The 12,535-nt window shown below is 36.7% G+C and overlaps 1 protein-coding gene across 1 annotated transcript in view; it reads left to right on the forward strand.

Annotated features, from left to right (window-relative positions):
- Positions 1–12,535, forward strand: part of GARS1 (glycyl-tRNA synthetase 1) — a 45,653-nt gene that overhangs the window by 5,941 nt on the left and 27,177 nt on the right. The window contains exons 2-6 of the mRNA XM_078059423.1: positions 6,754–6,855; positions 7,576–7,678; positions 8,704–8,845; positions 10,277–10,365; positions 11,174–11,250. Coding sequence (XP_077915549.1) covers positions 6,754–6,855; positions 7,576–7,678; positions 8,704–8,845; positions 10,277–10,365; positions 11,174–11,250 — 513 coding nt within the window. The remainder of the gene's footprint in view (positions 1–6,753; positions 6,856–7,575; positions 7,679–8,703; positions 8,846–10,276; positions 10,366–11,173; positions 11,251–12,535) is intronic.

A 12,535-nucleotide genomic window follows, 5' to 3' on the forward strand; every position in this document is an offset into this window, starting at 1 on the left:
TAAACATTAAAATGAGATAGTTCATGTGAAGTGCTGAGAATGCTGCCCACTGTGCATATACTAAGCTCTTGCTAAAATGTTAGATATTGTTCTGAGATGATTGTGGCTTACTGGGGGTACTAGTTTTACCAAACCATTGCTGGCATGGAGCTCACATTTTCTTGTGATTGCCAGTTTGAAAACATTTTGCACCTTTAGGAGAGGATTGATGTCTTCTGAATTTGGTGAGATGGGGTGCTAGAAAAGCATTTTTAGTGGTTTCTTGGGAGGTCTTTTGTAATGATTTACCATGTGAAATGCTAATGGTAGGAATAGATGTGTGAATAATATTACTTGTGTTTCAGTATTTCAAATTTTCTTTTGCTGTGATTGGGAAGACACAGATGAAACTCATATCTTGGTAGTAGTAAGAAGACTTAGGGTGAAGAGCCTTGGATTTTTCTCTGCTTTGATTTTCTGGACTAAGAGTACCCATTAAAGCTCTTGCTTAATCCACAAAGGGCAAATGAAAAGTTTATGAAGTTTTCGTCAATAATTATAAAACATTGGGGAATCTGAGATGAACTCAATCATAACAGGATTCTTCTACCTATGTGTATGTAAAGCTAGGTGAGGAAATGTTTTCTTGTTGGTTTTTCTTGGCCGGCTGAATATGCACCATGATATATATGAAGGATCCATGAAGAAGATCCCTTGGAATGATTTCTCATCTAATAGCTACTCTGCTTTATAATCACAGGCTCTTAGTTCTAATATATGTCTTTATGGTAGGAATTTATCCAGGGACTAAGCTTCTTCTTCTTCTTCTTTTTTTTTTTTTAAAGATTTTATTTATTTATTTGACAGAGAGAGATACAGCGAGAGAGGGAACACAAGCAGGGGGAGTGGGAGAGGGAGAAGCAGGCTTCCCGTGGAGCAGGGAGCCTGATGTGGGACTCGATCCCAGGACCCTGGGATCATGACCTGAGCCGAAGGCAGGCGCCTAATGACTGAGCCACCCAGGCACCCCAGGGACTAAGCTTCTTAAGGATAATTTAGAGATATTGATGATATTTCATGTCAGTTTTATTCAGCGCACACACACATACATGCAAGCACAACCCCAAATATAGTTGAGCAGTGAAGAAAGAAGGAAGAAAAATAATTAGATATTAGGACTGTTTAAGTACCTTCATTCCATGTTTAGATTACCTCCAATTCTTTTGTTTTCAGGATTGGATCATTATAAATCATGGTTTAATTATTCTATTATTCAGAATAAACATGATTATTTCCTTTCTTCACTGCATTTTACAGATGATTAACTCAGTGTAGGAATCCTTACTCTCACACGGTTTCTATCTATTTATTTTTAAAGATTTTCTTTATTTATTTGTCAGAGAGAGAGAGAGCACAAGCTGGGGGAGCAGCCGGCAGAGGGAGAGGGAGAAGCAGGCCCTGCTGAGCAAGGAGCCCGACCCAGGGTTTGATCCCAGAACCCCGGGACCATGACCTGAGCCAAAGGCAGATGCTTAATTGACTGAGACACCCAGGTGCCCCACACTGCTTCTTTTTAATAGTTGCATTTGATGTATGTGTTCTGTACCTTGATGTATGTGTTCTGTACCTGAATCTTAAAAAACAAAAAAAAAGTGTTTCAGGGGAATTTATTTTAAATTCTTCCTGGCTTTACTGTGGCCTTGCTTGCTAGTATTCTCTGAGAAGCTTCAAAAGAAAAGGTAGATGAAGTATGTGGGAGTGCTAATCCTTGACACAGAGTGGTTAGATATCCGAAAGAACTACTTGCTTACTTCTCTCAGACATTCAAAAAGAACTACCATTTGCCTACCTCTTTTCAAAACAAAGGCTTCCACAGAATTCTTATCCTCATGAAAAAGCCCTGTTAGTGAACATTTATGAGATAGATGTTCTGATAGGTAGAGAAAAGGAAAAGAAGCACTGAGTAAAGAATAAGTCAGTAGATATTTACCTGAATACTAAGTGCTTTGTACTTTGCTAGATTTAGGTTGTGGTATCAGTCAATAAGTATTTGAGCGCCAGAATTGACATGCCAGAATTCCCATTTTTAAAGAGCCTACTTTATTCTGACAGGGACAAATAAAATGCATGTAAATAAATAAGCCACTGCATTGATTGGGTGACTTCAGTTACTCTAAGTGTAATGAAGAAGCCAAAATAAAGTTAGAAGATGACTGAAGATGTTTCTTTAGCTAGAGAGGTCAGGATAATAGAATAAAAACTGCTAGTGTGATAATAGACCAGACTTATTTGCATATGATAAAGAATAAGAGGAATAACTAATTCAGTGGCTCTGAACTTTCAGACCTAGTGTCCCGTTTTACACCAGATATTTTGGAATCCACTAATGAAATTCATACAAAATATCTACAAGATCTAATTAAAGAAAAATATGTGTACACATAATGTTTTAAATGTAATACAAAGAAATAAAGTAATTTATGATAAAGTAATGTGCATTTCAATATGTAAATTGTTGGGTATGAATCCACTGGAAGTTATATGGAAGTAAGTAGATGCTCCTACCTATACATAGATTTACACTGAGTGTAGTTGCAATGGATACACATGGATAAACGTATATCCTGTTGGTTGCTCAGACACCAGACAACATTGCTGTTGGTCCCATGTTATTTTTTGTTTGTTTCAAATAATACCAACGCTCTGTAAAATTGTGAACAAAAACAGTATATAGTCTTCCTTTAAATTACATTTTCCTGGGTGCATTCCTGGAAAACTCAGTGTAAAAACTGGGAGAATACTTCTCATTACATGTAAGCAGAGTTAGGTTCCAGGTTAGATAATTATAAACATCTTTGTCACCTCCTGACCAGGACAATCTAAAGTAGAGTGAATCGCAGAGAGGAAAACTGTTAGTGAGGGGAAGTGGGAGCTTAAGAAAATGTCAGCAACAAGGGGAAAGGGTAATGACAGGTCCTTCAAAGGAACTTGGGTTTTAGAAGTAGCAAAGAAGAATCAGTTTGAAAGTGCTTTGGGGAATAAGGAGGACATCTATTCCATTTCCAGCCTCTGAGGATCAAGGGATATGGGAGAAAACTCAGCCTTTAGTTGAAACATCCTTAAGGGAAGCTATTGTAAGGTTGGGATATTCACGAAGTGAATTTCATTAAGTGAAGGGAAGTGCTTTTGGATAAGAGGATAAACATTATTAGTAATATTATTATTAATTTTTTTTTAGAGAGAAAGAGCACGCACTCATGTGCAGTTGGGGAGGGGTGGAGGCAGAGGGGGAGAGAGAATCTTAAGCAGGCTCCACGCTCTGCGGGCAGCCTCACATGAGGCTCTATCTCATGAGCCTGAGATCATGACCTAGCCGAAAGCAACAGTCAGATGCTTAACTGACTGAGCCACCCAGGTGCCCTGAGGATAAACATTATTGAAAGCATGGGGGTAGGAACAGTCACCAAATTAGGAATGCTATGTGCTTGTGAAAAGATTTACGAAGGTTGGAGAGAAATGACATGCATTAGGATAGTTTGGGGTGAACGTATCTTAGTGTAGACACTTTGGATGAGAACCAAATTGGTAATCTGTTTTAGCAATCTAGTCTACGGGGTGTGAAAGGGAGACAGTAGATTGAAATTTGAAATTGACCAGATTTTGGCGGTAAAGAATGATAACTTGATGTTTCTTATTCGGGAAATGGTAGTGTTTTTGTTGTTAACAAATAGAAAGCAATACATAGGAGAAGGAACAAGTTTAGGGCAGAGAAAAATAATTCTGTTATAAACAAGTTGGGTTTGAAGTATTTGAAAAATAACTCAGCCACAACTAAGTTGGGGTGTTTTATAGCATGGTAACTATAATTTTTTGTGTGTCTACTGTTTGTTAGGTACTATTGAAAATATTCTGCTTAAATTGTTTCATTTACTCTTTTTTTTTTTTTAAAGATTTTATTTGACAGAGACATAGTGAGAGAGGGAACACAAGCAGGAGGAGTGGGAGAGGGAGAAGCAGGTTCCCCGCCGAGTAGGGAGCCCGATGCGGAGCTCAATCCCAGGACCCTGGGATCATGACTTGAGCTGAAGGCAGGTGCTTAACGACTGAGCCACCCAGGCATCCCTTATTTACTCTATAACAATTCAGTGAGGTATTGTTATCCTGATTGTACAGTTGAGGAAACAAGCTTAAAGAGGTGTCAGCTTGTTCAAAGTTTCACAATTAGCTGATCAGGAATTAAAACCCAGTCTCTAATCTCTCTCATAAGTTTATAGACTTTTCTAGATGTAGGTTTTTGTTTTGTATGTTGTTTGGATTTCATGGTGCTTCCTAAATCTGATAATTCATGTCTTTGAGCAATTATAGAAAAATTCAGTCATTATCTTTTCAAAATCTTACGGATTTTCTTTATTTTCTTTGAGAATTCTGGTTGGATGAATGTCAGGCTCTCTTTTTTCTGTGTCTTATTACCCTGTTTATATTTTTACATCTTTGTCTCTCTGCTCCATTCCATGGATTATGCGTGGATAATTTCTTCAGGTCTGTGCTGTAAGTCACTAATTCTCTCTTCAACTTTGATCTGCTGTTTAACCTGTCCAGTGGGTTTTTAATTTCAGTGATTCATTTCTAGATGATCTATGTGGTTCTTTTCCCCCTTATTTATTTATTTATATATTTTGAAGCATGGCTGACACACAATGTTACATAGGTGTACAACATAGTGATTTGATAGGTTTATATGTTATGCTGTGCTCACCACCAGTGTAGCTCCCATTTGTCACCATACAGTGCTATTACAATACCACTGACCATATTCCCTATGCTGTCTCTTTTATTCCTGTGACTTCATTCCATAACTAGAAGCCTTTATCTCCCACTTCCGTTCACCCATTTTGCCCCTCCCCCACTCCTCTGTCATCTTCTTGGACCGGAACCTGTGTGGTTGTCAGGTTTCCTGATTGTTTTTGATAGTCTCTAGTTCTTTGCTCATGTTTTTGACTTCTCTTCTTTTCCTTTCCTTTTTAACGTCTTAAGCATTTAAAAAAGTATATTTGATCATTCTAATACTTTGGAGGCTCTAATTCTGTTATTTGTCATTTCCACGGAGTCTCACCTATGGTGGCTTGTTTCCTCAATGGGTTTTTAAATTTTCAGTTGAATGCTTATTATTTTGGTGACCTCGATCTGTGAAAATCCTAAAAGGCCTATGCGGAAGGTCTACTCCTCTAGAGAGCAGTTACTTCTGTTGGGAACCCAAAGGCTCTATCAATTTGACAACTTTAATTTCTCAGCTTGAAGTTTCTTAGACCTAATAGGTAATGTTTTGTTTGTTTGCTTTTTCAGATTACTTACTCCACCACATTACTGTAAGTGTGGGAATCAGTGTACAGGTGGTAGGTTGTTGGAAGTGAATGAGGTATTCTAGAGAAATTATCAAGGAAAAATTGTAACAATTTAGAAAAGGGCAGAGGAATATGAGTTAGTTGTGACTAAGAAGAAATGGTCAGAGTAGGTGGAAAACCAGGACGGTCGTTTTTGTAAGTAGGAGAGAGATTCAAGGGGAGGGTGGTTTATTTATTGGCTCTTTGTGTTCTCAGTACTAACCTTGTTCTTTCACAGTTTTTTGTTTTTACTTTTTAAAATTAAACTTTTTATTTTGAGATAATTGTAGATTGGCTTGTAGTAATAACTAATACAGAGAAATCACTTGTGTCCCTAACTCACTTTCCCCCAGTGGTAACATCTTACAAAACTAGTACAATATCACAACCACAATATTGACATTGATATAATCAAAATAACAACAGTTCAATCACCAGATTCCTCATGTTGCTTTTTTTATGTATAAAGACTTTTATTTTTTAGAGCAAATTTAGGTTCACAACAAAACTGAACACAGAGATTTCCCATATACTCCCTGATCCCACATATATACTGCCTCCCACACTATCAGCTTCTTGCACCAGAATTTGTTACAAATTGTTACAGTTTGTTACAATTGATGAACTTGATATGTCATTTCACTCCAAGTCCATAGTTTACATACATTAGGATCCACTCTTGGTGTTTTACATTCTCTGAGTTTTGACAAAAATATAATGATGTGTAACCACCAAATATAGTATCATACAGAATAGTTTGTTACTAAAAATAGTTTGCCCTAAAAATCCTCTGTGCCTGCCTAGTCATGCTTCCCTCACCCCTAACTCTTGCAAACCACTAATCCTTTTACTCTTTGCCTTTTACATAATATGATAGCTTTTCCTTTTACAGAGTATCATATAGCTTAGAATTAGCCTTTTCAGATTGGCTTCTTTAATTTAGCAATATGCATTTAAGATTCCTCCATGTCTTTTCATGGTTTGATAGCTCATTTATTTTTCAGTGCTGAATAATATTCCATTGTCTAGATGTACCACAGTTTATCCATTCACCTACTGAAGGACATCTTGATTGTTTCCAAGTTTTGTCACAGTGTTTATCAATGCCTTCCTCTCCTTTTCCACCTGTCTCCTCTCCCAAAAGGAAAAAAAAGCACAGTAGTACTAATCACCCTTAGAACATAGTTATTTGTATACTTGTTTGTGTATTTTGCTGGATTATAAATACTGAGGGCAAAGACCTTCAGTTATTTATAATGACATCTCACATAATAAACATTTGAATGGCCTCATTCTTACACAGATACTTTTTAAAGCCATGCTTAAAAACACATTCATAACTTTTCTTGACTTCTGAAACCAATCCTGAATATAAACTCTCTTTGTTGGCTAGGGAGATCTTGTTCGAAAACTGAAAGAAGATAAAGCACCCCAAGTAGATGTAGACAAAGCTGTAGCTGAGCTCAAAGCCCGGAAGAGGGTTCTGGAAGCAAAGGTGAGTCTTGGGATCCTAAAAGAGGAATGTCATCTTTATTTAATGTCTTTGGGTGGGAAAGACCTAGAAAAGTTTCTGAACAGTATCATTTGCCTTATCTCTATTTATCCAGCATGCCTTCTTATCTGCTACCTGGTAGACTTCTCATGCTTTCACACTCCATCTCAAAATGTCACCGAAGTCTCCCTGACTTCTGACCCACCCCTCCCCTAAATCCTAGATTTAATACACTCCGCAAATTTCCCTGGAAGGCATTGTGCTTTTTTTTTTTTTTTTTTGTGCTTGCTCTTCTTTATAAATTCTTCTATCCCTGGAAATAATGGTTTTGTGTTAAACTTTTTTTCTTTTAAGGAAAAGGTGTATCCATCTGATACCTGCTCCCAAATCTTTCAAACAGTAAATGTCCCATCACCAAACTGAAATAGTTTGGAGTTCTAAGTCACTGTCTCACTACAGTGATCCACTAAAAATTCAGATATTGCTTATCAGTATCTGCATCTAAGTAACCTTAATCTTCCTAAATAATTAAGTTAAAGGGATCTTTTTTTGTAACTGAAAGGGGGGAAAAAACCCTAAGGTTTCTGTTTTTTAAAGGCATCAAAATCTTGTCTGATAAATTTTGTATTGAATTTTGCTGAGGAATAAACCAAACTCACATATATAAATTCATATTTCCTCTCACCCCTAATCACATGTTTTCTATTTGAAAATCCATTACAGGAGCTAGCATTACAACCCAAAGATGACATTGTAGACAGAGCAAAAATGGAAGATACCCTGAAGAGGAGGTTTTTCTACGATCAAGCTTTTGCTATTTATGGAGGTAGGGGATTAATGATAGCGCAATTATGTTGTTGGTCACTTTACTGTTGTTCTTAAATCAAAAACATGGCTTTTCAATCGATAACTGTATCAGGTCACATAAAACAGAGAACATTTTGCTTTTGTTTGTTTAATATTGGCCATTTGATGTAAAATCTGTTTATTCCTTTCCATCCTACTTATTCTTGAAGACTGCTTTTTTCCCATTTGGATGTAGGGAATTGTTAGGGGCCCAGGTATGAAGCACTTAATATGTCCATGTACCTATCAGACTCTTCTTTGGAGCAGTTGAGGGCTATTGTAACACTGGCCAACTATATCGTGCACCTTCACACAAGGTCAGTGAGAAGCCAGGGTCCCTAGGTTATTCTTTATGGCAACTGCCAGGAGAAAACATTCTTCATAGGTATGTAGGTAAATCTCTACATCTTTCTGAATGCTTTGTGAAGGTATGTAGGCAAATATAATTCACTGATTAAATGTACAGTGGTATTTTTCATAGTGGGTGGAGATCATTCCAACAGTATTAGACTTTTAGTACTTTGTCCCTGAAACTTGATTTGAGTTTGGCTAAGCAGATCTCTAAATGTTTAACTTGAGGTTTAAATATAGTGGCTCATATACTCAAGATTAAATATAGTGGCTTGTATATCCAAGAATAAATTAGAGAATTGGGTGCTAAAATTCATCATTGTTATCAGCTGATGCAACAAGTAGATCTATGGCAGAAAAGTGTAATCTGTTTTTCATTGTTTCTCATATATGGAGGAACATCTTTTGCTTTTAGTTTTTTGCTAATCCTACTTGGGATTCTTAATATAGAAGTAGTAAATGGAGTAAGAGCTTTTTAATTTTACTTCTGTTAGCTAGCTGGAAATAACCCCTTCAGTATTGAGGGGTTTGAATTGTTGACTTTAATACCTCTTTAGGGAATATGTGAAGTCTTACAGTTTCGTACATCTCCTTGCTTTAATTTGCTCGGAGTGACAAGGTAAAGTACGGATTTTCCTTGTTCATATTTTATAGGTGTTAGTGGTCTGTATGATTTTGGGCCAGTTGGATGTGCTTTGAAGAATAATATTATTCAGACCTGGAGGCAGCACTTTATCCAAGAGGAACAGATCCTGGAGATTGATTGTACCATGCTCACCCCTGAGCCAGTTTTAAAGTAAGATTTCTACTTTGGGGGCTGAAATTCATTAATATGCATATTTAAGTAACTTCTCCTGATTACAAAAACTCATATTCATTGTAAAAATGTGGAAAATAAAGACAAAATATACACCTAATGTCCATAGACAGCCATGTCAAAATCGTTGTGTTTATCCTGTCTTCTTTCTCCGTAAGTCCTGTACATACATCTGTGTTAGCAGCACACTGCTTTTCTTCATGTAATGTAGGTGAACATTTACTTCTGTCATTAAATATTCTTCTAAAGCATTTTTAATGACAGCCTAGTACTCTCTTGTGGGTATACCATAATTTATTTAGCTAGTGCCGTATCATAGGCATTTAAATTGTTCCTGGGGCACCTGGGTGGCTTAGTTGGTTAAGCAGCTGACTCTTGGTTTCGGCTCAGGTCTTGATCTCAGGGTCCTGGGATGGAGCCCTGAGTCGGGCTCTATGCTTAGCAGGGAGTCTGCGTGAGGATTCACTACCCGCCCCCCCTCCCCCCCGCCACCGCCGTGCATGCGCACTCTCTCTCTAATAAGTAAATCTTTAAAAAAAAAAAATTGCTCCTGATTTTTGAGTCCACTGAACATCCTGATAGATGGATTTTGTATATATATGATTATTTCCTTATTCTAAGTTTTTAGAAGTTCTGGGCAAAGGTGTGTATACATTTAAAATCAAATAACTACTATTTGTGTTGAAGTGTTAGTGCAGAAATTTATTTTATTCCTACTAACATTGTTGAAAGCAGGGCAGGATTGCTAGAATATAGAAAGAAGAATCCTTTACATTTTGTATCTCATCACTTCATTTAATGTTGCCTGGTAAAGAGCTAATTTTCACTGTTTGCATCCTTTGGGCTCTCTCAATAATTTCAGCCAGTAAAAACAAGATGAATTCCTGATGTGGGATCTAAAAGATCAAGACAACCTATTCTTTAGCTACTTGCTCCACTAATAGGAATGCGTAAGAGATAATACCAGTGTCCATACAGTTTTTGGTGACAGAAAACTCTTTTCTTAAGATTCAGGATCTATACTGAGTTATGAATTCTTGCCTAGTCAAATTCCCCCTGGTTTTGGCCTTTGCATAAATCGTTAATAATGAGATAGGCATGGATTAATTGATTCTGCAAGGTAGCACATACTTTATGACAACTTGTAAAAGAGTATAATCTAGTTGATGTCTCTTTCCTGTGGGATGGAAGAGCTTGGAGGAAAGGGTGGAGATAGATTTGAGGAAGAATTTTCTGTAGCCTACATTATCTACCATGGATACATCATTATATATATGGGAGCTTCCATCTTTCAGATACACAGATATAAGCGTGATATACTACATATAGAAGGGGGATTATCTTAGAACGTAAAGTTTATGTATTAATTCGTATGAAAATGACAAATTGGCTTGGCATTTGTTAACTTAGGACCTCTGGCCACGTAGACAAATTTGCTGACTTCATGGTGAAAGATGTAAAAAATGGAGAGTGTTTTCGTGCTGACCATCTATTAAAAGGTATGGTTTTTCGTCTTGGATAAGTATTCTTCCAAGTAAAATTGATCAAAACAGAGGGTTTAGATTAAGCTTTTCTCATATTTTTTCTATTAAAATTTTTTGGGGGCATAACATACAAAGAGTAAAGTGCTCAGATCTTCACCATACGGGCTGACCTCATTTATTGCACCCTACCTTACCGTGCTGTGTGGATACTGGCAACCCGGGGCCAAGCAAGCCCGTCAGTGCTGTTCTTCCAACGCTTTTACTCACTTTGTCTCTCTCACATTTTGGTAATTCTTGCAATATTTCAAACTTTTTCATTATTATTTGTTTTAGTGATCAGTAATTAGGACTCGCTGACAGCTCAGGTGATGGTTAGCATTTTTCAGCAATAAAATATATTTTAATTAAGGTATACTTTTTTAGATATAATGCTGTTGCATATTTAACAGAGTACAATATGAGGCAAACAATTTTTATGTGAACTGGGAAACCAGAAAATTTATTTGACTTGCTTTATTGCAATATTTGCTATATTGTGGTGGTTTGGAACCAAACCCACAATATCTCCGAGGTATGCCTGTACAACTTGAGTCCCTTATTTAACAAAAAGAAGTTATATATGATAATTAGAAATTCTGAGTCAGCAAAGGAATCAAGACAGTATCATGATTCTCCCTGTAAAATCAACCATGGGATTTATATAAAGTGAAAACATTATCCTTGGATTCATTTTTTTTTTTTACCTCTCCAGCACTGAAACTCAAAATGCATTGTCCTTTTACCCCTTGATTGAAATTGACATGTACCAACACTGTTCTTATAGCTCATTTACAGAAATTGATGTCTGATAAGAAGTGTTCTGCTGAGAAGAAATCAGAGATGGAAAGTGTCTTGGCTCAGGTGAGTACTTCAGAGATGTTATCACAGCTGTCTTTCTTACAGTGTTTGGTGACTGTTGAATTCCACATTGTGCTGACCCAGGCCACAATTGTAAGGAAGTAGAGTTTATCTTCTGTCTCTCTTTGACTTTTTATTTTCTTCTCTCTCTACCTTTTGTGGCTTTATTTTAACCCAAACTAGCAATTCAGTGTAAATAGGCATGAAATTTGTTCTATCTCTTTGGAAACCAGTTTTCTGGATTTAATAACAAAAACCAGAGGAGTGACTAATGATGAATAGTGTTCGGTCTTGATGTGGAGATTTTGGGGCAGATATCCTTATGAACACTGTCTCATCAGCCACTTGATCTGCTTCTGGTTGCACTATCCCTGACTATGTGCTATTACTCTTAGAACCTGATGAGCAGGCCCCTGCTTTTCTTATAGACTAAAAGTTTTACAATTTCTATTTAAGTTGGCAAAGTTTAGGGAAGACTTAAAAGAAACCATAGAGATAATCTGTTCTGACTTTTACCAAGTGCAGGAATACCTTCTATATCAGAAGTAGTTCTTACCCCTTTTTTGGGTCACAGATCACTTTAAAAATATTACGAAAACTGTACCTCTTTCCCCCAGGAATATGCACATGTCCGTGTATGTATGTTGCTGATTTCTCACCTTATGTATCCATTTAAGCAAAATGCATTTCTCCTACACCATATTTGATCATGAGGTCCACCAAGGCTCACCTCTTAAATTTTATTTACTTCCTTGGGCAAAAAATGTACATACACACATACATTCACACTGTACATATGTACATATGTACATATACATATGTACATACATACACACTGGTTTCTACCAGTGCTGTATTTATAGATATTTTCTTTATATTGGCATATAAATATGTGAGGCTGAATGTAGGAATCCCTGTCTCTTTTCATTTTCTCATGAGAATTTACTGGATACTTTTCCACTGTTGCCTTGTTTTCTAAAAATACGCTGATTTTTCCCTGTGGTATCTTGCTTTCTAACGGTAGCTGAGAAATTTTCTCCTTCCTCATTTAAATTGAAAGAAAATCTTAATTTGGCTGTTGACTCATCTGCGAGTTTATTTTAGTCCTTGTGAGGTATATTTTATCCTTTGCTTGAAGCTCTTTGCTTTAGTATTGTTGCTCATGATTTAATAAATCAATTCTTGGATTTTGACACTGTTATAGCCAAAAATTCATTTCTCATTTCCTTTCTTTCCCAAAGGCATGACCTTTATTAGAAAGAAGAAATGAAAAGCACTTCTAATTACC

Source organism: Halichoerus grypus, chromosome 12, assembly GCF_964656455.1.
Source record: "Halichoerus grypus chromosome 12, mHalGry1.hap1.1, whole genome shotgun sequence".
In the NCBI taxonomy this organism is placed as follows: domain Eukaryota; kingdom Metazoa; phylum Chordata; class Mammalia; order Carnivora; family Phocidae; genus Halichoerus; species Halichoerus grypus.